The 26,894-nt window shown below is 49.2% G+C and overlaps 3 protein-coding genes across 3 annotated transcripts in view; all 3 read right to left on the bottom strand.

Moving 5' to 3' along the window:
* The window catches only part of KCNB1 (potassium voltage-gated channel subfamily B member 1), a 111,318-nt gene extending 102,597 nt beyond the window's left edge, over positions 1–8,721 (bottom strand). The window contains exons 1-2 of the mRNA XM_059898768.1: positions 8,639–8,721; positions 6,684–7,417 (exon numbers count right to left, since the gene is read on the bottom strand). Coding sequence (XP_059754751.1) covers positions 6,684–7,250 — 567 coding nt within the window. The 5' untranslated portion in view covers positions 7,251–7,417; positions 8,639–8,721. The remainder of the gene's footprint in view (positions 1–6,683; positions 7,418–8,638) is intronic.
* An 8,604-nt stretch (positions 8,722–17,325) lies between these two features.
* PTGIS (prostaglandin I2 synthase) overlaps positions 17,326–26,894 on the bottom strand; it is a 54,712-nt gene continuing 45,143 nt past the window's right edge. Inside the window, exons 8-10 of the mRNA XM_059896566.1 lie at positions 26,596–26,777; positions 23,116–23,267; positions 17,326–20,631 (exon numbers count right to left, since the gene is read on the bottom strand). Of these exons, the coding sequence (XP_059752549.1) occupies positions 20,487–20,631; positions 23,116–23,267; positions 26,596–26,777 (479 nt within the window). The 3' untranslated portion in view covers positions 17,326–20,486. The remainder of the gene's footprint in view (positions 20,632–23,115; positions 23,268–26,595; positions 26,778–26,894) is intronic.
* Positions 24,407–24,880, bottom strand: LOC132349430 (guanine nucleotide exchange factor subunit RIC1-like; the record flags this gene model as incomplete). Its single annotated transcript, XM_059897808.1, has 1 exon — positions 24,407–24,880. A coding segment is annotated over one exon (474 nt), but the record flags the coding sequence as incomplete, so codon positions are not given.

The raw sequence follows: 26,894 nt of genomic DNA, 5'->3' as shown, positions 1-26,894 counted from the left end.
CTCCCTCTCTTTACTGGACTTCACAGGCCAGAGGAAGTTTCTAGGCAAAGAACTGCAGGTGCTGGCAGCTGGGAGTTGGGCTAGTGGCACTGAAAAGGTAAGAGCTAAAAGGATATGGGTGGGACACTGACCATATCTTCCCCATCAGGATTGGGTCCCCGTTCTTCTCCAATTGCCTATGTGACGTTGAGCAAAGTTATGTAACCTCACCTTATAATGAACACGTATCTTTTTATAAGAATAATGAATTTTTGAAAAGGATCTTATTTAACTGGCAGGAGAGTCCAGAGGGTTAAATGAAATGACAATTAAAAACAAAACAAAACAAAACCCCTAACAGTTACTGAGGGCTTTCTATGTGTCAAACCCTATTTGAAACGCTTTGCATGCATTAATTCATTTAATTCTGGTGGCGATTCAATGAGGCAGCCCCTGCTATTGCCCCCATTTTATGATTGAAGGAACCGGGGCACAAGGAGGTGCAGTAGTTTGTCACATGTCACATGGTGAGTAACAGGGGAGTCAAATTTTGAACTTGGTCCCATCCACAACAGGTTGAACTTGGGCAACCCTAAAATCAGGGCTCCCATCCACGACACTATCAAGTATAGGAAGTACACATAGTGCTGGGTATGGAGTTGGTGCTTAATGCGTGCTTGTTCTCTTTCAGTTAATTAAGCTTTGGCCAAACTGCTCATTTGGCCAGCACTTGTCCTTCCTAAACTTTTTCACAATCTCTAGCTTTTTGTAGCCTTTCAAAAACCCTGGGAGACCAGCTGCCCAGGTATGATCCTGGTCAAGCATCCTGGAGGAATGGAAATACCCCTGAACCTCAGGGAGGGTAACGGGGGCGGGGGGGAGGGAGGGAGGGGCAGAAAGGCCTGAAAATGGCCCCTGATCTTTCCCCAACTTGTTGTGTGACCCAGGCAAGTCCTTGAAGCATCCTCCGTGTTTCCCCTTATCAGATCAGGATACTGGATTTATGAAGCGTGGCTTCAGTGCTTTCCACGCACGATCATACTTAATCCTCCAGGCAACCCTGGGAGGTAGCTTTTATTATCATCCTCATTTACAGATTAGGAAATGGAAGCTACGAGAAATGAAATGATTTGTCCAAAGTCCAGAGCTAGGAAATGTCAGGGCTGGGAATCAAACCCAGGTCTGTGTGACCCCACAGCCGGGATTCTGAATCTCTGGCATATTGGGTTGGCCAAAAAGTTCGTTCAGGGTTTCCATAACAAAAACCTGAGCGAACTTTTGGCCAACCCAATACAAACATCCAGGATGACTGACCCGGGCCAGCAAGAGCCTCAGCCAGATGATTCATAGCACTGGAGGGGCCCCATGGATTCTGAGTTGGTTTCCCTCATTTTTCTTGATGATAAAACATGAATCTCCCCTGGATCAAGTCAAGGAAGTAGAAGCATCATCACACTAAAGGCATGAAATCCCAAGGGGGCAGGTGGTGATCCTACAATCAACACTGTAATAGGGGATGTTGCCAACCAGGGGAGTAGCTAGAAGAGAGGAATTCAGTGATAATACTAATCATCACTGTTGTCACATATAGAACATTTATTACATGCCAGGCACTGGGTTAAGCTCTTTATGCAGATTATCTCCTAATGGCCCTAAGAGGCAGGCTCCATTATAATTCCCATTTTCTAGAGGAGGAAACTAACACTCAGAGGAGGAAAGGAACTTACCCAAGGTCATATTCCTGGTAAGCAATGTAGAAATGAACCACATCTGTTGGACCCCAGAGCTGAATCTTTTTCTTTGGGCGGGGAGGGGAGGCTTTTTAAAAAAATATTTATTTATTTATTTTGCCTGCACCGGGTATTAGTTGTGGCATGAGAACTCTTAGTTGAGGCATGCATGCAAGATCTAGTTGTCCGACCAGGGATTGAAACCAGGCCCCCTGCATTGGGAGCAGAGAGTCTTATCCACTTGGACCACCAGGGAAGTCCCCAGAGCTGATTTTTAATCAAATTCTGTGGTGGGCAAAGTACTGACCAAAGTCTCTAAATAAAGAATACTCTCACAATGGAATATAATAATAATAATTCATATGTATAAAGTACTTTCTATTTGCAAATTACATTCACCATCTGAAATCTCATTGAATCATTAAAACAGTCCCAACAGGTGGGCACTTATACCATCACCATTTGGCAGATGATCTCACTGAAGCTCAGAGAGCTTGAATGAGCTGCCCAAGATTCCAGATTGAAGAAGCACAGGTTTGGGAACCAGACCAACCTGGGTTCAAACCCTTGCTCTGCCATTTTCATTCCTTCAGCAAATACTGACTGAGCACTTAGCTGTGTGAGCTCTGGCAAGTGACTGCCCCTCTCAGAGTTTCCATTTCCTCTTTATAAAAGAATATTAATACCACTCATCAAATCCATTCCCTCCCTCATCTGAAAATGCCAGACGCTTTTCCAGGCTTCCCTGCAGATAGAGCATGAGCATATGACCTGATGCCGGCCAATGGGATTTAAAAAGAAGTCTGCCAGGGGGCTGCTGGGAAAGGTTTGCCTTGCAGAAAAAAAAAAAGTGGCACATAAGAGGACACGCTCTTCTTCACTGGTCAGACATCATGTGCCTACATTTGAAGTCTGGAACTAGGTAGCCATTTTGTGAGATGAGGCATCCAGCCTGAGGACCAAGCCACCTGCAGGAGTTGGAGGAGCAGAAGGACAAAAAGAATCTAGAATCCTAATGGCATCATGGAACCATTAACACAAAAGCAGCTACTTGGAACTTCCCGTTAAGTGAGAAGATGCACCTTCCTCCTTACAGAAGCCACTTCCAGGTTTCTATCTGTGACTTGTAGCCCAAACTGGCAGATTACCTTGATTGAATTGTTGAAGGGATTTCAATGAGATAGTGCATATAAAGTATCACTAATCAGTGCCTGGCACAATAAACAGCAGCTACTCTGGAAATTAGGAAATTATCTCAGGCTTTAACCCTGAGACTTTTCCAGGGACCACAGACACTCCTGGCCTGGCAAATTAGTTCCCTGTCTCTCCTACTGAGAAAAGCCTGTAGTTTCCCCAGAAAGCAGAAACTCAGTGGTGGCCCAGCACTGCGGTCATGTCACTCTGATGAAGCTGACCCCAGCTTCCAAACAAGAATCAACCACACTGCCTTTTGCCTAATGGATTTTGATTTTCACTCCCCTGATGGGGAAGGCGAGGGCCTGTGCTTTGGTTTGTCTCTGTGTTGCCAGAACATCCATCAATTATTAACAGTGGCAGCTTAGCCTTCCAGTACTGCTATCAGAAGGAAAGGGCTTGCTGCAACTCAGCCCACCCAGCCATAGAGAAAGGACTCTGCTCCCGATTATTTATAACAATAAGCCCTACGTACTGTGGGTTAGGCACTGTGCTAAATTTTGACAAACATGATTTTATGATGACCCTGCAAGGTGGGCCTTTTATCTATACTTTAGGAGGCTAAAGCTTGGAGAGGTGAAGAACTTGCTTAAGGCCAGAAACTGGGGAGGGGGTGAACATGGGCTTGGAACCCAGGTCTGTCCTTGCTCTTAAATATATGAGGTATGGCCATTTCTGTATCTCACAATCACCCGGCAATGATCCTCCACTTGACTTCTTATTCTGTGACCTCTGAGAAATTTCTACAGGCCTTGCTGTTCTGACAAGCAAAGCATCCAAGTTGGGGGGCTGGATGGGGGTGGGGAGGGCAAAGAACAAATGATTGAAGGAGGCCAGAGGCACAGAGAACTGGGCTGCAGGTGGGCTGGGAGGAAGGAATGACAGATTCCCAGATCCTGAGACACAGTGACTGACTGATTGCCTGTGCCATTCATTCATTCCACGTGTAGTTATCTGGAGATCCCCTGTGCCAGGCACCACGCTGGGTGCTGGAAACAGGGCAGTGAATACAACTCGACGCTTATACTCTTGTGGGGGAGAAACGGAGAAACACAAGGAAGCAAGTATAATTTCAGATGGTGCTTAAACCCTATGCAGCAAAGACACTGCAATATGTGACAGAGTGTAAGGGGAGGGAGGCTGTTTTAATCAGGGGTCAGGAAAGGTCTCTCAGAGGAGGGGACACTTGAGCAGGGACCAGCTCCTATGGGGAATGAGGAGGAGCGGCCAGCCATGGGACAATATGGGGAAGAGAATTCTAGGCAGCAGGAACAGCAAGTCCAAAGGTCCTGAGTTAGGATAAAGCCTGACCTGTTTAGGGAACAGCAAGGAGGCCAGTGGGGCTGAAACTGAGTGAACAGAGGAGAGAAGAGATGAGCTCAGAGAGGTCGTGAAGCTGGATTCGTGGTGAAGCGTTTGGACTTTATTCTGAGTGCGATGGGAAACCTCTCTGGAGCATTTCGAGCAGATGAATAATGCGATCCAATAACATTTAGAAAAGCTCATTCCGGCTGCTGAATGGGGAATGGATTACAGGGGGCAAAGGTGGAAGCAGGGAGACTGCGGAGGAGACTATGGTACTTAATCACTATGGAGAGAACCGTGCCTTCAAAATCACACTGGAGTTTGAATTTCTGGCTACTCCTGTTGGCCTGTCGCACGACCTTAGGTGAGTTACTTAACCTCTCTGATCTTCCCTCTTTGTGAAAGGTGGGATAATAGTAGAGAATTGGTATAAGGCTAAACGTGTTGTTATACTTCATACACAGTAGATATGTGATCAATGGCAGGATTTCTATACTGAGGGCCAATAAGCCTGCCTGCCTCACCATTTCAGCCTTGGCTGCAGAATATCCTAGGCCGTCGTCCATCTGCTAGGACTAGCCAGCGGCCCCAGCCTAGGATCACAGAGAGGTCATGAAACTCGTCCCTGTGAGCGGATTAACCCGAGGGAGAGATGAAGCTGTTGATTCCCAAACAGCGCCTTTTGCAAGCCTGAGCTACTTGCCTAGATGTCAGGCACCAACCCAAACACAGCCTTTTGCCTGCTTCTTCTGGGGAAGTGACCCTCCCCTCCTCTGCCCCTCACTCTCTTGTCTTAGGGACAGGGCAGGAAGGAGGGAGAGTCATATCTGGGTCTAAACCAGGTGTGGAGGGGAAGAACCCGTGTCAGGCCTGGAAATAGCAAAATAAGTCTGTTGATCCTAAGCCGGTTAAGGGTGAGTGACTATGCCTTAAGAGAGAGGTTTTTTGGACATGAAACCTGGGGCAGGATTATGGCCAGAGGCAGCCCACAGAAGAGGAAACAGGCCTAGGAATCTCTCTGTCCTCTTTAGAGTCGACATGGAAGAGAGAAAACCTTTGGGCCTCTCTCCACCCTCCAACCAGCCACTCAGTCCTACATTCACTCTCAAAGGCCTCTCCTTGGGCAGACAGATCTGGAGAAAGGACCCCACAAAACCCGCTCCAGACCCAGCCCTGTAGGTGGGCCTTTAGTGGGGGGCAATCGAGCCAGGGAGCACCCACAATGAGATGCCAGGCTGGACAGGAGGCAGCCCTAGCTAATACATCATGGCTGGTACGTAGACTTCCTCTTCTCTTTCTCCTTTCGCCATGAATACATTTACCTGCCCCCCTTTTTTGGCCCTGCTCTCAGAGAACGAGTTATGTTCAACACATCTTTCCCAACTCGGTTTTCCTGGATTTTGACATCAACACCTCTCTTTTCTGGGCTCCCCCTGGGTCCCACATGGCCTCTTTTATAGCACTGCACACACTGTGCTGTCATTTACTCCCAAATCCCAGCACACTGGCCACGTGAAGACAGGCCCCCACCTCTCTGAGGCATCCCCGAGTCCCAACCTGACACAGAGAAGTTGCTCATCAACAAATGACCTCCTGTCCTGGCCTGACTCCCACCCCAATCCTTTCTTAGTCCCTTACAGCCTCTGCTTTTTTATCTGAGAGCACACAGGACTCCCTGGCCTACCCAGTGTGATTGAACTCATTCCTGCCTCTTTCTCCTGCTTTATTTTTCACATTGCCTCATTTTTTTTCTGTCCTATTTCAAAATTTACATCGTCTTCCGACAGCCAAAGCATCTTTAGAAGCTGCATCAAACCATTCTTGGAATCAACTCACCAAATTAAGAAAGACCAAACCAGGGGTGACCCCTCGCCCACAAGCATCCACAGCCAGCTGCATGCGTCATGCACGCACACACCCACCCCTCAGAGTCCCTTTGCCTCGTTTTTCTCACTTATGTTAAAACCGCCTGACAGTATCTCAACGTCCTCCACGTATGTCTATAAGCTGCCTTCATTCCCTTCTTGGGGCAAAATGAGGTTATAAATATAGGGATAAGTATTAAAATTGCAGGGTGACCCCCCTCCAGCCCAGGTCTGGGCATCCACAAGGGACCATTATGTAGAATAGACCAAACTCAACTCTACTCCATCCCAAAGCTTTATTGCCTCTCCGTGCCCTTTTTATTTGCAGTGTCCATTCTCTTGCTGTGGGTTTTCATAAGTCTCTGTAAATCCTTTTCTCCAACAAAGTTGGGGTATAAATTATTGAATGATAAAAGGATGAGGTGGCCAGTGCCACATAGGAACAGTCTGAAGGGGTTGTTGGTCCTCACCTCTGAGATCTCAGCCATAGCCCTTCCTCTTTTCTGGTCTTCACATTTGGGAACTAAGCCAGAGTCCCCCAGCCGTGGTCCTCGATTTGGGGACACAGGCAGAATGCCCCAGCCCAGCAGCCCCTAGATTTCACACTCACCTTGGCGGCCACAGAGGAATTGGGCTTCTCCAGTAAGTCCCAGAGCTTTTTTCTCTTCTCTGCGCAGCACGTGTTATCGAACTCCTCACCCTCCCGCTCCCGTAGGGTTTCTGCCTCACGCTTGAGCTCCTCATTCATCTGTTCCTTCTTCTGGTGGTAGCGGGCCTGGCAGCAGGACTCCAGGTAGATTTCGTCGATGCCCCAGTAGTCGAGCTCTTGGCTGAAGCTGAGCGCGCACATCTCCTCCATCATGTGCAGCCGTCCGGTGCGGTAGAAGTTGAGGATGGAGGTGAAGGCGCCCGGGTGGCGGTCGAAGAAGTACTCATTGTCGTCGAGGCTGTAGTCATCGCACACCTCCAGCAGCGAGTCGTGCGTGTTGCAGTCGCGCAGCTTGCCCAGCCGCGTGCGGGGCAGGCGGTCCAGGGTGCGCCAGAGCACCTCGTGCGCCAGCCCACCGACGTTGAGGCGGACGCGCCTCGAGCACGCCTTGCTGCGCACGATCTCCATGGGCTCGGGTGGCAGCGAGCTGGTGGAGCGGGAGCCATGCTTCGTCATGCCCGCCGGCATCGCTGGTCCGGCCGCCCCCGCCCCCCCCTGCCCCCCCAGGCCGCTGTCACTGGAGGGCAAGGCCAGCCGCCGCGGGGGAGGGGGGCAGGGAGCGCTGTGGGCTGCTGGGGGCGCAGGGGGCCGCGCGGGCGCGTGTCACGGCCGTCTTCTCACCTCCATCCCGACGGCTGCGAGGCAGAAAGCAGACGCAGGTCAGCAAACAGGGAGCTGTGCGCAGCCCCTCCCCACCTCTCCACCCGGGCCCTAGCCGGCCTTGACCTTCCCGGCGCTTAAGCCGCTCAGGCCCACAGAAAGGCTGGGCGCTGTCCCTCGAGCCGGTGCTGAAGCCCGCCCCACCCCGTGGCCGGAGGGAGGGGCCGCCCTTCGGGGCGGGGAGAGGGTCCCCAAGAGGCGCCCCGGGGGCCCAGGAGGCCCTACCCCGGGCTTCTGCTGCCGGGACCCGACCTGGCCGCCTGGGGCGCTGTCCGCCCCTTCGAGTGCTGAAACTCGCTTCTCCCTCGGTCTCCCCGTCCAGTCCCCGACCTGGCCCCGCAATGGGGAGAAGAGGGGAGCTGCATGAGAAAACTTTTTTTTTTTTTTTTTTAACTTCTCATCTTTTCCTTCCCCCGCTCCGAGATAATTAGGATTTGAGGGCTTGGGGGTGGCAGCGGGATTGCTTTTTCTAAACCTTTAAAGATTTGGAGGAATTCCGGAGGGTTTCAGGTGCCCACCTGTCGGTCACAACAGACGGGGTGGTCATGAAGCCCCACTGTCCTGAAGCGACCCCTCTCCCCAAGCCACGGGAGCATCTCTTGAGGTCTCTCCGGCAACGAGGTGAACCGTGAAGACGCAAAGCCAAGCTCTGCGCGGGGTCCCGCCCCTCCCTCTGCGCCCCCTGCCCCACGGCAGGAGGGGGGAACAGAGTCCTGGGGATCCACCTGGGCCGTCACCCCCTCGCTCCTTCCCCGCCCCCTTCTCCTTGTCTTCCTCCTCTTCCTCCTCCTCCTTCTCCTCCTCCTCCTCCTCCTCCTCCTTCTCCTCGCTCCTCTCCTGCGGTGGCTTTTTATAACTCCGGGTTCTGCGCCTTTCCCGGGGCTTGGAAGGGAAGGGGTGGGGGAGGTGGGAGGCGGGGAAATGAGCTGAATTTTCTGGCCTTTTCAAAACGAGCCCTCCTCCCTCCGCGCACTGGTGATTTCAGGGGCTCCTCTGAGCCCCCAGGCATGTGAAGCTCACGCCCTAACCCCTCACCCCAGAATGCGGATCGCGCACCTCCCCGGGCCCAGGCCCTTCACCCACCCCACCCCCCAGCCTGAAACCGCGGAGCCTGGGTAGACCAACAGGCCGAACCGCGGCAGGCGAGCCCCCCTCCTGTGTCCCCCTGCGCCCCCACCGCGCGCCCCAACACTCACCCCCAGGGTGGCCGCCTCCCGGGGCCAGGGACCGCGCATCGCCGCGGTCGCCCGGGCGCCCCAGCCCGCGGGCAGCGGCGGACCCGGGGCCGGGCTGGGCCCGGCCTACGCCGGACGGGCAGGCGACGCGCCGGAGCAGCAGGCGCTGCGGGGCCGAAGCGCGCTCTCCAAGGCTGGGGGCGCGGACGGGCGCTGGGGGCGCTGGGGGCGCGGGTGGCAAGACCGGGATCGGGCGGCGCCTCCTGCTCCACCTCCTCCTCCTCCTTCTCCTGCTCCCGCGGCAGCGGTGGTGGCTGCTTGGGCGAGATCAACAAGTCGGGGCTGAGCTTCGGCTCCGCGCTCGCTGCGATTCTGTCCCGCACTTCTGAGAGCCCAGAGTCGGGCACCGAGGCGGGACGGCGCCACCTGCGGGTCGGAAGCGTGCGCGCCGCTTAACTCCTGCCTGCCCGGGCCAGCCCGTTGGTGAGGCTGGGGGCGGGCTGGGGTTTTGGGCGAAGGAGGGGCGCCTAGCGGTTTGGCCCTTCCCAACTGGGCTACCTCCACTGCCTGCCTCTCAGTCCCGGCTTCCTTCATCCGGTCAATAAAGTGGCTTGAGCGCCTACTGTGTGAAAGGCACAAAGATAAGCGTCCGAGATACAGCTATGAACCAAACGCAAACGTCCAGCCCTTGTGGAGCTGGTTGGAAACAGACCAAAACCAAGAAAGTCAAAGAATATGTCAGACGGTGATAAGCGCAGTGGGGATAATGAAGCAGGGGAGAGGGATAGAGGCAGGGGTAGGGGGAAAAGATTGCAATTTTAAATAGCCCTTGCTTTCATGAGCTTCCATTCTAGATTCTAAAATCTAATTCTAGAATGGAATTCTAGATTCTAGTGGGGGAAGGTGAGCAATGAATACATCAACAAATAAATATCCAGTGTGGCAGTTGGTGATAACGGTTAAGAAGAAAAATAAAGCAAGGTGACGGGAAGAGAGAGTGAAGGGTGAGCTAGCTTATAAAGCCTGGTGAGTCAATCATTCATTTATGTTACTTTGGACAGCTGGTTATTGAGAGCTTCCTGTATGCCAGACCCTGTGCCAGGGTCAACAAAGAATACGGCCCCCCCTGGAGCTCCTTGTCCAGTGGGGGAGACAGAATCGATCAAATAAATAATCTCCAGAAATGAATAAAAAACTGAAGGATTTACCTAGAGAAGTGAGCAAGGCCTCCCTAAGGATGCCATAGTTGGGCCCCATGTTTACTCATTTATGCTTTCAAATACATATTTACTGCATGATAAGTAAATAGGTGCTGTGGACACAGCGGTGAGCCCCTGTTCTGGAGGAGAAAAACTGAGCAAGCCACAGTGCCCTAAGGTAAGATCCTTCCCCATCTGGCCCTTTCCTTCATTTCTAAAATTAAGGAATTCATTTCCATGGAGTTGCACATAATATTATTATATATTTTAATCTGTTCATTTCTCATCACCTCCATCATCATGATCCGTGCCCAAGATGCCATCATCTTGTAGGTAGAGGCCGGGGATGCTACTAAACATCCTCCAATGCACAGGTTGGAGCCCCGCAATAAAGAATTCTCCAGCCCTGAATGTCAATGGTGCCAAGGTTGAGAAACCTTAGATTAATTTAATAGAAGGCAAAGGTATTTCCCAGTCTGGAAATGCTATTCCCTCAACCAGTAATTAGTGAGCACCTATTATGTGCCAGGTACTACTCTGAACACTGGAAATACAGTGAGAATAAAATAGGCCGTCTCTACACTTATGGACTTATATTCTGGTGGGGGATACAGTTAATAAACAAGTAAAAAAACAAACCAGCTCATTTGAATTGTGTTAAATGCCATGAAGAAAAGTAAGCGAGAGGAAGTGATAGAGCATGACTGGGAGAGGTATCAGCAACTTTAGATAGGGTGGTCAGGCAGGAAAGGCTTCCTGGAGGAGGTGATATATCTAAGGCAAGAACCTGAGGGCAGGGAGAAGACAACCATGTGAAGTCCTGAGGATGCAGGTACAGGCAGGGGAAACAGAACAGGCAAAAGCCCTAAGGCAGAAATGAGCTTGGGAAAGGAAGTTAGAGAAGTGGATGGAACCAGGCCAGGCAGAGCCCTTTGGGGATTTTATTCTCAAGGTTAAGGAATGTTTTTGAGTTTTTTTCTTAATTGTGATGGGAAGCCATGATAAGAGTTTTAAGCAGAGAAGTTCCATGTGCTGGTATATGTTTCTGGTATATGATTCTTCCAGCTGCTGTGTGCATTATGGAATTTGGGGGACAAAAGGTAGCAGCAGGCAGACTCATCAAGAGACTTCTGCAATTGTCCAAGCCAGAGATAATGGGGTTTGGACTGGGATGATAGTGGTGGGAATAGCTGGGCAATTTCATAGCTGCAGGGCTCTGACAGGGGAGAGTCCTCCCCAAGTCCAAGGCTAGTGCTAGATATTCCTTGTCATTCAGATTTGTCACTCCAGGTGGCCCAATTCCTGCAAAGTTCTGGCTCTGGCTCCAGATTCAGATAAAGAACATCTGTGTACAATTGGATGTTAGAAGTGCTGATAGTGCAAACAATTCTGTAACTTTTATGCAAAAGCCCTGTTGCTACTACTTGTTCATACATTTACTCAGTGCAAAGGATTCAGTGCAAACTTAAGAAGGAAGTAAGTGTTGCTAGTGGCTCCAAAGAGTGAGTTCTGGAGTAAGAATGATTGGTGCCATTTTTTGCAAAATGACCTTGGGCAAGTGGTTTAACCTCTCTGAGCCTCAATTTTTTTCTTCTGTGTGTAAAAGGAGGATGGAAATTATTATAAGGAATTTATAGAAAGCATTTACTCATTGCTAGCTCTCATCTGATAGATTCTAGGTTACTGAAGCGCAGGAGGTGGTCTGTCTTGCTCATCTCAAGTAACAGAATACTTTACTAACAGGAGCTTAAAGAATAAGGATATTTAGTTATCTCACATAAAAATTTAGGAAGAGGGTGGTAGGAGAGTTGATTAAGCAGCTCAACTATGTTATTAAGGACCCAGGCTTCTTCCATTTTTTTTCTGTCTTCTTCAATATATTGGCTTTTTGTCCCAAACTTGTTGCCTCATATTCACAAAATGGTTGCCACCACTCCAGGCATAAGTCTCCATAAAACCATATTCAAAGGCAGAAAGAAGGAGATGGCCAAGGTGGCCAAAAATAATTCCCCTTTTATGCTTTTATCCGCCCGCCCCCCCAAAAAAAATCTCTGCCAAGTTCCATATCATGGGTCACATGGCCACTCCTATACCAATCACTGTCAAAGGAAATAGGATTTACCCCATAGGGCTAGGCCAATTACTGCCCTTACAAAATTGAAGTTTATTTAACAAGGAAGAAGTGAAGATTAAAGTTGGGTAGGCAACCAACAGTGTCTGCCACACTGCTCCCATAGTGCCCAGCACAATGCCAGGCACAGAGTAAATGCTCAATAAATATTTATTGAATGAATAAATAAATCCTTTTATATGAAGGTATATAAGAAACTTATGAATAAGACACCTCTGACTCCAGGAGTATCCAGTCCTATTGGTGAGGGTGGGGGCAAGGTATATAAGAAATAAAACTGGCAAAGAGTTTCTCTTATGGGCCCCCTCTCTGACTCCAAGCCTTTCATGAGGAGACCCTCTGAGATGATTTACAGTCTCAAGTCAGCTAAACTGATATTTGTATACATCTTTTTAAAAGAAATCATTAGTATGTAAGCAGTGTTCAAGTCCTCTGGGCAATCCCCTATGCTAAATAGCAGAGGTCATGAGCTGGTTATCTGCAGACTTTTGTTGTGTGGCCATCACAGATTTTTTTTTTTTTAGTTAATATTTAAATATCAGAGAGATTTCCATGAAAATCTGGATTTCTGGCTTCTCTTGAAAAATTAGAGGAACTGATTAACACTGGCCCACATTCCTGTGTAACATGGCAATTACAGCTGGCACAGAGGAGTGGCTGGCCTTGAATCACAGCCACCCCCTTTAGGCAGGATGTGCTCTCTATTATGCTACAGTCTCCACCTCTCCCTAATATTCCTCATTCAAGACACTTTTCTTATTTATGTTACTTTCCTGGCCTTGGTATAAATTTAAGTTCATGCTTGTTGCACACAAAGGCCAAGGAAGTCCAAAGAAGTTGTCTTGCCGCTCTCTGTTTCCCCAGGCTCTGCATAGTGCCCAATTTAGAAATTTTATGTTCTAAATGAAGACTATAAATTATTTGAAAGCACCTGGTCTTCATTTCTTAGAATTTTCCACCATCAAAAGCAGAGAGACTATCTAGAAATAAAGCCAATAGAAGGGAATGTAGAGCCCAGAGACTGAGATACTGAGTCCTATCAATGTCATTAGAGCTCCTGGATCCAGCCATGCCTGAAGGCAGTGCCTCTGGGTTTTCCACTTATGGGAACTAGTAAATACTCCTTCTTGCCTAAGCCAGATTGTGTTGTGATTTTGTCATTTAAGTCCCAAAGAGCCCAACTGATTCAATTCTGTCTCCACTAACCAGAAGTTTACCATCTCCTTATAATGTACTTATAGGAAACAGTGCAAGAAGAGTAATAAAACTTAGAATGTTCTATGGAGAAGGAGCCCTGCATTAAGAGTTCAAGTATAACCATCTCATCCTGATGGTCAACCAGTGAGTAGGCAGCCGAGTACCAGCACTAGGTCACAAACCATCTTCTGCTCAGGCCCTCTCGGCAGACTTCCCACTGGAGAGGTGTTGAGAGTTTTCTCCGAGGCTGAATGAGGTCAAGTCAGCCCAATTCTTCCATGTAAATACAAGTGAATCCCCGTCTAAGCTGGGCTCGCAAGAGACATGTCCACTTGAAGTCAGATTTTTTTTCTTGGATTCCATAATACCAGGCATCACTTATTTATAATCCCACTGAGTATCCTACTCAGGTTTCTCAGCACTTCTGGGCACTAAGCAAAACTAATTAATCCCCTCTCCCCTCTGCCCACAGACCCTTGGGAAGGAATAATTGTTTTCGGTTATGAGGGTACCCAAAGGCTCAAGGGATATAATTGACATCTCAGGACAACTGCTCTATGCTGTGGCCTTGCCCAGATACAGTTCCAGTAGCCCCAGGGATTTTTCTAGCAGCTTGGACTACAGTCTTTTTGCCCGTTTCTCTTTTGCCCCAATAATAATAATAAAATCCAATAATAACAATCATAATCATGAGTAAAATGGGGTTAATGATAGAATCTACCTCCCAGGGTTGCTGGTGGGACTAATGAGATAAGGCATGTGAAGTGCTTAGCACCATACATAACACTAGCAAGTACACATTAATATAACTTTAGTAACTATCCTAACAACCACAATAACAGCAGCTAACATTGATTAAGCAGTTACTATATGCCAGGCACTGTACCTATTAGCTGTTGGATGATCTTTGAGTGACCAGATGTCTGATTCTAGGACTTTTTCAATCTAGTCTGATTACCTTTATCAAGCCCTGGGATTCCTGGCCCAGGTTCCTGGAAAGTGGGTGAGCTTGATTTTCTGACCAACCCAAACATTTTTCCATTTTTCTTTTCATCTTTTGCTCACCACCTACCCATCAACCCAACCACCCATTCATCCATCCATATACTTAGCCACCAAACTATCCAACTATACACCCATGCATTTATCTACCCACTCACCCATCAATCCATGCACTCACTTATTCACTCATCCATCTTTCTTTCCATTCATTCACATATTCTATCCACTATCCATCTTTCTACCCACTCATTCACCCATCTATCATTATCCAGCCATCTACCCATCCATATACCATCTGTCTTTCCATCCACCTGTCTATCTACCCATTCACTTGTCCATCTATCCATCCATCGATCGATCAATCCATCCATCCATCCATATGCCCAATCACTTACCCACCTAGTCACTCATCCACCTACTATCTACCCACCCGTGCATCTACCTACTCATTCATCCCACCACCCAATCATTCATCCAGCCCAAATATTCATGCATCTACCCACCACTCACCCACCCACCCAGCCACCCTACCCACTTTCTCAGCCATCCCCACCCATCTACCACCTAACATTTTGGAGTGTTTACTACACATAATGCTCTGTGCTAAGCTGTGGCATGGTCTCTTGAGCTCCCTCCCTGGGAGGAAATGTGGACACAACCAGAGGGTCCCCACAGAGGGAGATAGGTAAACCTGCACGTAGTCCATTGAGCCCCTTCATGGCTTGGACTTTGCCAAAGCCACTGGCTTCCAGGGTCTGTGGTCAAACAATGATGAAATACAGGGTGAAGATGGACTGAGGCATGGGCTTCCAGCAGAGCAATTAGAGGTAAACTAATACCTCTTCCCCACAGAAAAGCCTGGGAACTCCAAGATGCAGTAGAAAAGGAGTGAGTCAGCAAAAGGAGGAAAAAGCCACAGAGATCAAGAGCTAATTAACCGATTCTCCTAAGATATCATTAAATCCAGCTCTCCTGCCCTTTGGAGACTGATCACTCTCCTACTTCCTTTCCATCGCCCTTGTCCACTCTGTCCTGACCTCATCTGCCTCCTCTCTCATCTCCCTTCCCTCATTTTATACTTCCTTGACTCCAACGTCCCTGCTGCGACCAGGGTTGACCTTTAAAGGCACAAGTCTGACCACATCACTCCCCTGCTTATAATGCTTTATGACTCCTTGTTGTCCAGGATAAATGACAAACTCTCCCAAGATGAGAAAAAGGCCATTCATTCACTTATTAGCACATATTTCCCAAGCACCTATTAGGTGCCAAGCTTAGGTTGCATGTTGGGAATCCAACAGTGGTGAAACCAATCTGCTGTCCTGGAGCTCCCATTTAAATGGGAGACATAACCGGAGACATTTAAAAATAATCTAATATTGATACTCAATGTGAAGGAAATAAGTAAAAGTGTGAGAATAAGAATAATGGGGAGGAGAGGCAGCGATTTCAGCTCAGGAACTTCCTGCGAGAGTGATGATGCTGATGAGTCTTAAGTCAGAGTGATCACCAAACCATAAACACAGAAGGGAGAGCAGGTGCAAAGGCCCTGGGGCAGGTGGGAGGGTTGAAGGAGACGGAAGACGGCAGGTGTGGCCAGGGCAGAGTGTATGAGGGCAAGAATGGGCTGAAAAGGAGTAGGAAAGAAAAACAGAGGAGGAGAGAAAAACCGTGTAGGTGAGGGTTGTCTGGAGGTTTTTGGATTTTATAGCAAGAGCATTGGCGGGTTTTAAGCAAAGAAAAGTCCAAGTCCTGGAGCTGCAGACCTCTGATAGAAAGTCAATGGCTCAGAGAAGCCAAGTGTTGTCCCTTTGGCCCTGCATGTGGCTCAGACCATGACTGGTAAACAGGAGAGCATAATGCAGCACTTGTCAAGCTGGGGTGCAGTGCCCGTCTGCAGGCACATATTGGCCTCCTGGAGAGAAAGACTACATTTCCCAGCCTCCTATGCAGTAAGGAGTATCATGTGACTAAATTGTGACCAATGGGATAGAAACAAGTTTTTCTCCTCTTTCCTTCTCTCCCCTTCCTGCTGGCTGGAATGTGGACAAAATGGCTGGAGCTCAAGCAGCCATACTGGTCCCTGAGGTGGAAAGCACTGGTTACAGATGCTGGAAGGACCAAAAGGAAGAGGCGTGGTGACTGTGGAGATGCCACACCACCTCTGATCTCCTACATCTGCATGAGAGAGAAAGAAATGTCTGCTGTGTTGAATGTAAACATTTTAACGTATAAAATGTTGCTGTGTTACTTTGTGCCTCCATGGCCCCCCACAGATGAAGGACATTTGCCTCTGGACACTATTTTTTTTTTTTTTTTTTTGGCTGAGCTGAGCGGCATGCGGGATCTTAGTTCCCTGACCAGGGATGGAACCTGTGCCCACTGCAGTGGAAGCACAGAGTCTTAACCACTGGACCACCAGGGAAGTACCAGGACATTATTTTTACTCAAAGATGTGAGAGAAAAAAACGATTTTCCCTTTTCAATTTTTCCCAAAGCTAATATAATTCATTTCTTCCCAGGAATTCCCTGGCGGTCCAGTGGTTAGGACTCTGAGCTTCCACTGCCGGGGGTTTGGGTTCGATCCCTAGTCGGGGAACTAAGATCCTGCATGCTGTGCGGTGTGGCCAAAAAAAAAAAAAAAAAAAAAAAATTTCTTCTTTTTAATATTAAAATAAATGCATATATCTGCATGAAGGATAGGTAACATTTAGTGAACTTGTAAGACACTTTTTCTGCTTGCCTTACTTTGGGTTGTGAGCCTCTTCCCCAAGATCCGCTAAGGGCACCCGGTCCCTCCTCTGCCATCAGGAGGATTGTTGATAGGAAGATCCTGAACACGGTCTCAGGAAGCAGGGAGGCCTGCATTTGAATCCCGTGTCTACTACTTATTAACCACGAGATCCTAGGCCAGCCACTTCACTTTCTGACCCTCAGTTTCCTCCTTTGTAAAAATGGAGATAATAATATATGGTCTGGAGGGTGGCTGGTGGTGTGACTTGATTCTGTCCATGAAAGGCCCTGTCCCAGAGCCGGGCACATAGGGACTCTGTGCTCCCTTCCCAGGCGCTAACCTCGCTATTCTGGACACAGCCGACTCTCAATCTGAATCACACTCAGAGGTAGTTCCACAAACAAGGGTGATTTAATATATTTCAGCATATTTCGACTTGACGATATTATATAAAAATAGAATTCTTTATTAAAACAGCAAGGCGGAATAATCACTGCTACTCACGGAACACCATCTTTAAGAAACAACAACAACAAACATCCAAATCAGTGACGTTGAGCCAGACGATTCAACTCTCCAAGCTTGTTTTTCCATCTGGAGAATGGGCAGGTGGGATGTCCCCAGCTCACTGTGGGCGGGACCCACCGGTGGCAGGAGATGACCCTGGGCAGCCCTCGCACCAGGCGTAATGCACGCCCGTGTGGTGGGCAGCTTACTCCTCTTTCTCTCCCTTCCCCCCGCCCACCCCGTGACTGTCATGGACAGAGTCTCAGGGTGGTGCTGGCGTGGCCTTAACGCCACTCAAGCATGTGTTTGTTTCATTTTGTAACAGAGCTCAGGCTCCAAGCCTTGGTGACACCAGCACAGAGGACCCCTCCCCAGCAGATTTCTTTTTCAGTCACTTTCTATTTCTGGCAGCAAGCGATACATGTTTTTACCGGCAGAGGAAAAAAAGTCCCCTTTTTAAACAAAGTTAAGTTTAAAAAATGAGACTGTTTAAAGGAAAATATCTGGTAAATAACAATACAAAATATAGCAAAAAATAATAATCACGATGATGGCAAAGAAACACTCCATTAGGTCAACCTAAGAGTATTTCTGACATAGGTCCTGCAATTTTGTGATTCTAAAGCAAGGTATGAAGAAATACAATGACATCTGGGTACCTTCCTAAATAACCTGTAGCAAGGAGCTAACCCACTCATCTCTCCCTCTTTTCTCTATAGCTTATATTTTTTTCAAAGAAGAAAGAAAAAATAATAAAGATTGAAACAAAGGTGGGTTTAAAGCATTGTCTCCCAAGCTGTACTTCAATATCTCTGATACCACCTGGAGCTGCCTGGTGGGAGAATCATCTCTTCCTAATGATTGTGGCTCCAAGGAGGTGTCACCTTTAAAGGGAATAGGCCCTTTTTTGAACACAGGTGAGAATCTAGTCTCAGTGAAAAAGCAGCCCTGATTTGGAAGGGGGAAATCAGAAGGGCTTTTCCCCAGCACATCAGGGTAGCAGCCACGTACAAGAGATCTTCCTGGAGCTATTTCTGCCGGCCTCCTTCCTTCCCTTCCAAGCCAGGAAGGATGAGGCAGCTGAGGGTTGCCATGGAAACCGGCTCTGTCCTCCCACAGGAGGCTGCCAGCCCTGATTTCCTGCAGAGTTAAGAAGCAGGAGGCAGTGGGGGTCACCCAGGCGTGAAGATGGGTTTCCCTGGGGATATCCCGCCTCCTGCCAATCACAGTGCCTGTCTGGGAATCCTGGGGCCGCCTGGAGGCTGAGGGCCAGGGAAGCCCCCAAGCCCCGGTGCCGCTCTGAGAAGAGACTGGCCCCTGGAACATTCAGAGATCTCAGGTCCTCTCTTCTTGCTCCAGCTAAAGCTACAGGGACCTAGCTATGTGTGTGTATGCGTGTCTACATCTCATGAGATGCATCCACCCATGGGTGTCTCTGGCTCTCTCAGCTCTCTGATGCCAAACAGAAGTGCCGCTCCACCACCCCACTGAGCCCAAAGAGCACAGAGCCGCTCATCTAGCATTTGCTACTGGGACAGTAAGTCTGTTTGCAAAATTCTATCAGCTTACAAGCTGTGTGACTCTGGGTAAGTCACTTCACCTCTCTGAGCCCATTTCCTCAACTATAAAGAGGGCATAACCATCCTCTCTTTGCAGAGATGCCGTGAAAAGTAGAAATACTATATCTACTGTTCCTGTCACAGGCATTTAGAGGGTCCTCAATAAACAGGACCTAATATTAATAATAATACTTATCATCATAATAAAAGTTTCCAGGCAATTTTTCTTTTTGATCTTTTTTTTTTTTTCCTAAAGCTGATGCAAAGGCAAGTTTTCATCACTGATCTGTTTGATCAAAGGGTGGTGCCCTCAGGATAGGATGGACCATTGGTCTGAGAACCAATCAGCGGGTACCCACCACCTCCTACAGTATCACCTCTAAGAGTAGGAACAGGGCTCTCAAACTTGGGTGCCTTCGGGGGACAGGAGGTGCTGTGAACAGAAAAGCAGACCAAGTAGGAATCCTGGTGAACCAGAGCACACAGGCCCCGGATCGGGGAGGCGGCTGCTACTCAGATCTGGCCAGCGGCTGCCCTTGGGAATATGGGCCCAGTGTGGACAGATCTTTCAAGTTTTCAAGAGAAGCTGGACATTCTGAAGCAACTTTCCCAAAGATGACAAGATAACACTAACGTATTTTTTTTTTATAAATGTAGGACAAACAAAACAGGCCTGCAATCTGGACAGTGTCCACAGCCGGAGCTTCTATGCTAGAATGCAGGAAACCAACACCTCCTGTTCTTTGGCTTGACCAGTCCCAGGAGCCCTGGCCGCTTCCTTTCACTGGGGCCATCCAGTCGGGGCTGCATCTTGCTAACTCCCTGCGTGAGTCCCAGCGCTGGGAAAACCCACCCCATCTGGAGCGCATAACTCTAACGCAGAGAAGCCTGCTCCCTGGAGCCCATCATCTGGAGGCTGCTCCCACTCCACACCGTGGATGCACCAGCATCGGGAAACCCTCCAGCGTTCTCCCAAGGATCGGTGTGAACGGAGAGATGGGGGAAGTGTCTAGCAAGTGGGGCGCCTAGGAAAGCAGATATTCTAAGAGACTCTTTGGCTTTAGGTAGTGTAATAAAAATTTGGGGACAGAGTTTATTTCAACAGACGCACTGCTAGGCCCCAAATGGCCTTTTAATGGCCAGCATCTGCTTTGACTGGTTAGGGTCTGGACCACACCATTGGCAGGGCCTTGGACGGCAGCCCATGGGGGTTGGGGGCAGAGCAGCGGGGTCTCCTAGCTGTGCCCCGTCTGCCCGAGCTTGAGTGGATATTTAGAGGAGCAAGAGGAGCTGGGAGCGGGAAGAGCCTCATTTTGGAGCTTAGCCTTTGCAGCAGATAATCCGCAGAGCTTTTGGTGTCTTTTCTTCGCTCCCCTTCTTTCCCCTCCCCCAGACACAGCCTTCTAGGAAAAATAGTAGGGAAGGGATAATGTTTGGCACCGTTGGGTGTTCAAAGCTCTGTACCCAGGCCGAAGGCAGGCACAGAACGTTGGGCGACTAGGGGCAGGCTGGGTACGTGGAGTCCCATCTGCCCCGGAGCTCAAGGCCGGATGCGGTAACGGACAGGCACGTCATGTTCTGGCTGCATCAGCCCGAAGCCGTACCTGCTGAGGTCAAACTCGGGCATCTCCACGTCCGGGCTGATCAGCTCCAGGTCAAAGCGCGCCAGCACAAGGAACACGAATCTGCAGAGAGACAGTGTTGAAGGCGTGAAGGGGGAGAGTGGGACGCCTGTTTGGAGTCAGGCAGGAAAGCAATGGCGTCCTCCTGGGTCTCACCCCAGCTCTCACTTTGGTTAAAGTGGGAAAGGAGGGCGAGAGAGCAGAGCACAGGCGTTTGCTGCTCACCAGTCCAGGAGCTCCCGAGTCCTGGCTGACGGCCTGTGGGCAGGAGGGACGTGGGGCAATTCCACACCAAAGCATTTCCGAGCCAGTGCCTGACTCTCCAGCTTTCTCTGCTGCCTGGCAGCTGTGTGGGTTCCATGCTGAGATGATGGAGTGGGAAGATGGGAAGATCCCGGCCCCTGAGTCCCTGCACGGAGGGGAAGAGCCCTCCAAACCCACAGCCGACGTTGTGTGAGTGGGAACTAAACCTTTGTTATACGAGCCACTGAGACTTGGAGGTCGTTTGACACAGCAGAGCACAGCCTAGCTTCTGATTAACACGGAGAGTGACCCTTCCTGATTCTTCCCACCATACTCATCCCAGACCCCCACCAAACTCCTGGAACTGTCTGCCTCGTCAGGGCTGCTGCTGAGCCGTAGCTGCCTTCGTGAGATCAGAAGCAGGCACCCTTCCCTCCAGATACCTTACTGCCGTCTGGGGAAAACTGTTAGAATATACCAACTGTGCAAGAGCAGGTAGGCACTCTTTACTGCCATCTTCTGGAAAGCTGTCCTAATAAGTACACAAACCACGTGATGATGTAATCAGTGGGCCCCTAAATGTGGTGGCAGCCCCACCCGATGTGAACTGGTTCCACCTGCCTTATCTTACCACCATCTGTGTTAATAAAGGTCAGGCTGGACCCTCTACTACTCTGCACCCTACCATCCGCTCCCACCGCGACCCAGGTGCCCAGTGCCGGACAGAATGCATGGCAGGGATTCTTTAATCTTATCGAACGAGTGAAAAACAGGGAAGATGAGGACAGAGCAATTTCAACGTTCTGGGCAGGAGAGCTGGGCGCACACCTGGGTTCTGCCTTTTGTTTTTTGGCCATGGGATCTTAGTTCCCCTACCAGGGATCGAACCCATGTCCCCCTGCAGTGGAAGCACAGAGTCTTAACCACTGGACCACCAGGGAAGTCCCTGGGCTCTGCCTCTAAAGGGCGTGTGATTCTTCCCACTCTGGGCCTTGGTTTCCCCATCTGGTCAAAGAAGGTCAACAAGGTGGGATGTATCCATTCCAGCTCTGAAGCTGCAGGATGGTAGAGGATGAGTTTATATGGGTGGGGTGGGGGGGTGGAAGGTGTCTGTACCCACACCTGGATTTGGATCCTGGCACCTCCACTCACCAGGTGCCTGACCGTGAGGAATGATTTGACCTCTGGAGTCAGTGACAGACTGACCACCTGGCAGGTATCATGACAATTAAGTGAGATAAAAATAATAATAAATCAGCTCAATTACTGAACACTATGTTCCAGACACTGTGCTAAGCATTTCGTATCATCTCTTTTTATCTGTCCAAAAACTTTATGGAGTGGGAACTTCAGTCGGTTCTGCTGTAACACTTGTTTTGAACATGTGAATTTGTTCCAGTGGGACTGATCTATTAGGGCACAAATGAAGTGTAACACAAATTTCACATGTGCTTGTGGTCATTTCATCTGCAAGAAACACTGGGAGAATGAAAAACTGCACCCAGCTGATCCAAGCTGAGCAGGAATTCACAAAACGCACACACGCACACACCAGTGGGTGGTGACCCACACCATTCCCATCAGGCGTCCGACCTCAGATAACCTTCCTCCCAGGCTTCATCGTAACTCACAGCTCCATCCAATGCCCACTTGCATGGCAAACATCAGGTCATTTTCAAAGTAAAGCGCCATATTTATTGTAGCACTTAGGTATTTCTATTTATTCCATTTAACATGTGTAAACCTATGCTACTGTATTTTCCTAGGTGCCTATGTTTTTGTGTGTGTGTCAGTGATGAAGTTATTGAGGGTCGGGCCCCAGCCCTATTTCCCCCACAATCCTGTGGCTTTTACTTTGTGATTTCCCATGGTGCAGGGATTTTTAGGAATGCACATGAAGCGTTAGAGCAGAACCAACTGTATTATTATCTCCATTTTACTGTTGAGAAAGCTGAGGCCAAAAGCTTAATGTAATGTGCCCATTCACTAGCATACTGCCTAAACATTAATAATATTAGTAATCACAATAATAACTTTTATTAAATACCTACAATGAGCCAGGCAGTGGCTCAAGTACCTAGAAAGGTCCAATTCATTTGTCACGACACCCCTGGGATGTAGTACGATCAGTACTCCTATTTTACAGTTGAGGAAACAGAGGCACAGAAGGTTACCCAGCTGGACAGAAGGACAGGCGGATGTCATAACCCCTGGTCCAATCTGTTTGTGATCCGAGGGCCGAGGCTCTTGGGGCCCAGGGAAGAGAATTTATGAGGCACTCAGCTCCCCGTGCCCGGTACTCACTGTTTGATGCTGCTGATGGCGTAACCCCTCCCCAGGCACTGGTTGTGCCCTGCTCCCCAAGGCATGCTGTAATTCTTCAGTCGCTTCCCATCCTTGTAAAAGTCTTTCTTCTCTGATCCATCAGGGTTCAGGAATCGGTTGTATTTAAATACCTGAAATAGGAAGAAGGTCCCTTTCTGATGTCACCCCCAAAATAGGCATGCACCAAGAAAAATGTATGAGGATGTTCATCCCAGTCTTGTTTATCAGAGAGAAAAACTGGAAATAATGTAAAGCTCAACTGATAGGGGACTGGTTAAAAATTATGGCAGCTATTTATAAGGTTGAGCTTGGTCTGTGTGTGCTGACAGGGAAAGAACTTTTAAGACTGGTTGTTGAGGGCTTCCCTGGTGGCACAGTGGTTAAGAATCTGCCTGCCAATGCAGGGAACACAGGTTCGAGCCCTGTTCCAGGAAGATCCCACATGCCGTGGAGCAACTAAGCCCGTGCACCACAGCTACTGAGCCTGCGCTCTAGAGCCCGCGAGCCACAACTACTGAAGCTCTCACGCCTAGAGCCCGTGCTCTGCAACAAGAGAAGCCACGACAATGAGAAGCCCACGCACCGCAACGAAGACCCAATACAGCCAAAAATAAAAACAAATAAATAAATTACTTTAAAAAAAAATAAAAGGACTGGTTGTTGAGTGAAAAAAGAAAGTGTTGGAATAGTATGTATGTGTGATCCTATACCACACACCTGCCTATTCATATGTGTGTGAGTGTGCTGTGTGTATGTCTGTAAAGGCATAAATATTATCTAAAGGACACACTCCCAACCACTGTTAAAGAACCCTGTGGAACTGGAGAGGAAGGGGAATGAAGACAAATTTTTACTTTTAAATATATATGTCTATATTTCTATCTTATAAGTACATATTACTTTTCAATTTAAAATAAATTAAAATTATTTTTAAAAAAGAGAATGCCAATTTCCTTTGGTTACATTGTAGAGTGGTAATGTGAAGATTGTATCTGAGCACAGGGCTTTGTTGTACAGAGTAGGTGCTAAATGAAGGATGGGTGGAAGGATAGGTGAATGGACCAGTGGATAGACAGGTGGAAGAGTGAGTTGATGGATGGATGGATGCATGGATAGATGGATGGATGGTTGGGTGGGTGGGTGGATGCATGGTTGGATGCATGGATGGATGGATGGATGCATGGATGCATGGATGGTTGGGTGGATGGATGCATGGATGGATGGATGGATGGATGGATGGATGGATGGATGCATGGATGGATGGATGGATGGATGGATGGATGCACGGATGGATGGATGGATGGATGGATGCATGGATGGTTGGGTGGGTGGGTGGATGGATGGATGGATGGATGGATGGATGGATGGATGCATGGATGGATGGATGGATGGATGGATGCATGGATGGATGGATGGATGCATGGATGGATGGATGCATGGATGGATGGATGGATGGATGGATGGATGGATGGATGCATGGATGGATGGATGGATGGATGGATGGATGCACGGATGGATGGATGGATGGATGGATGGATGCATGGATGCATGGATGGATGGATGGATGGATGCATGGATGGTTGGGTGGGTGGGTGGATGCATGGTTGGATGGATGCATGGATGGATGCATGGATGGATGGATGGATGGATGGATGGATGCATGGATGGTTGGGTGGGTGGGTGGGTGGATGGATGGATGGATGGATGGATGGATGGATGGATGCATGGTTGGATGCATGGATGGATGGATGGATGGATGGATGGATGGATGCATGGATGGTTGGGTGGGTGGGTGGATGGATGGATGGATGGATGGATGGATGCATGGATGGATGGATGGATGGATGGATGGATGGATGAATGCATGGATGGATGGATGGATGGATGCATGGATGGATGGATGGATGGATGCATGGATGGATGGATGGATGGATGAATGCATGGATGGATGGATGGATGGATGGATGGATGGATGGATGGATGCACGGATGGATGGATGGATGGATGGATGGATGGATGCACGGATGGATGGATGGATGGATGGATGGATGGATGCATGGATGCATGGATGGATGGATGGATGGATGCATGGATGGATGGATGGATGGATGCATGGATGGATGGATGGATGGATGGATGAATGAATGCATGGATGGATGGATGGATGGATGGATGGATGGATGCACGGATGGATGGATGGATGGATGGATGGATGCACGGATGGATGGATGGATGGATGGATGCATGGATGCATGGATGGATGGATGGATGGATGCATGGATGGTTGGGTGGGTGGGTGGATGCATGGTTGGATGGATGCATGGATGGATGGATGGATGCATGGATGGATGGATGCATGGATGGTTGGGTGGGTGGGTGGATGGATGGATGGATGGATGGATGGATGCATGGTTGGATGCATGGATGCATGGATGGTTGGGTGGGTGGGTGGATGGATGGATGGATGGATGGATGGATGGATGCATGGATGGATGGATGGATGGATGGATGCATGCATGCATGGATGGATGGATGGATGCATGGATGGATGGATGGATGCATGCACGGATGGATGGATGGATGGATGGATGGATGGATGGATGCATGGATGGTTGGGTGGGTGGGTGGATGCATGGTTGGATGCATGGATGGATGGATGGATGCATGGATGGATGCACGGATGGATGGATGGATGGATGGATGGATGGATGCATGGATGGATGGATGGATGGATGGATGGATGCATGGATGGTTGGGTGGGTGGGTGGATGGATGGATGGATGGATGCATGGATGGTTGGGTGGGTGGGTGGATGGATGGATGGATGGATGCACGGATGGATGGATGGATGGATGGATGGATGGATGGATGCATGGATGGATGGATGGATGGATGGATGGATGCATGGATGGTTGGGTGGGTGGGTGGATGGATGGATGGATGGTTGGGTGGGTGGGTGGATGGATGGATGGATGGATGCACGGATGGATGGATGGATGGATGGATGGATGGTTGGGTGGGTGGGTGGGTGGATGCATGGATGGATGGATGCATGGATGCACAGCACAGAACCTGGCACACAGTAAACATCCAAATCTGTTAGAAATTGTAAAAGTTTGCCCCATCTCAAATTCCAGGGAGAGGTAAAGGTGCTGAGAAGCTGACATTATAACACTCTGAAAACAGGAAAAATGGCTCAGCTGTCCCCTGCAAAGCGCTTAGTGTGTGCCAGGTGCTATGAAGATCTTTCTTACACGATCACATTTAATCTTCCTGACAACCCTGTGAGGCAGGTGCTATTTTGAGGTCCATTTCACAGGCGAGGAAACAGAGATACAGAGAGATGAAGTGATCTGGGCAAGGTTCCACAGCAAACAAAGAGCAGAACTGGCTGCCACTCAGATAGGACAGATCCTGAAGCCACTCATCTTCCCCCACAGTCACTGGTATGCCTTTTACCTCTGGGTCTGTGTAGATCTCCGGGTCCTTCTGGGGACTCAGGAAGGGGAAGAGGAGGAGGCGGTCGCCACATCGCAGGGTGAATTCCCGCCCATCTGCCATGGGCAAGGCCAGGTCCACCACGACCTCGCGGGTGATGAAGGGTGCGGCGGTGAGCCTGAGGCTCTCACTCAGCACGCTCTCTGCACAGGGCAGATACAAGCGGGGGTCAGCACTGTCCTCTTCCCCACTCGAATGCCACCCCCACCTCTCATTTTACAGAGGCAGGTGGGAAGGCTCAGAGAGGGTGCATGACTTGC

Source organism: Balaenoptera ricei, chromosome 15 (genome assembly GCF_028023285.1).
Source record: "Balaenoptera ricei isolate mBalRic1 chromosome 15, mBalRic1.hap2, whole genome shotgun sequence".
Taxonomy (NCBI): Eukaryota; Metazoa; Chordata; class Mammalia; order Artiodactyla; family Balaenopteridae; genus Balaenoptera; species Balaenoptera ricei.
The sequence above is the reverse complement of the archived record's forward strand: the minus strand, read 5'-3'. Positions and strand labels throughout refer to the sequence as shown.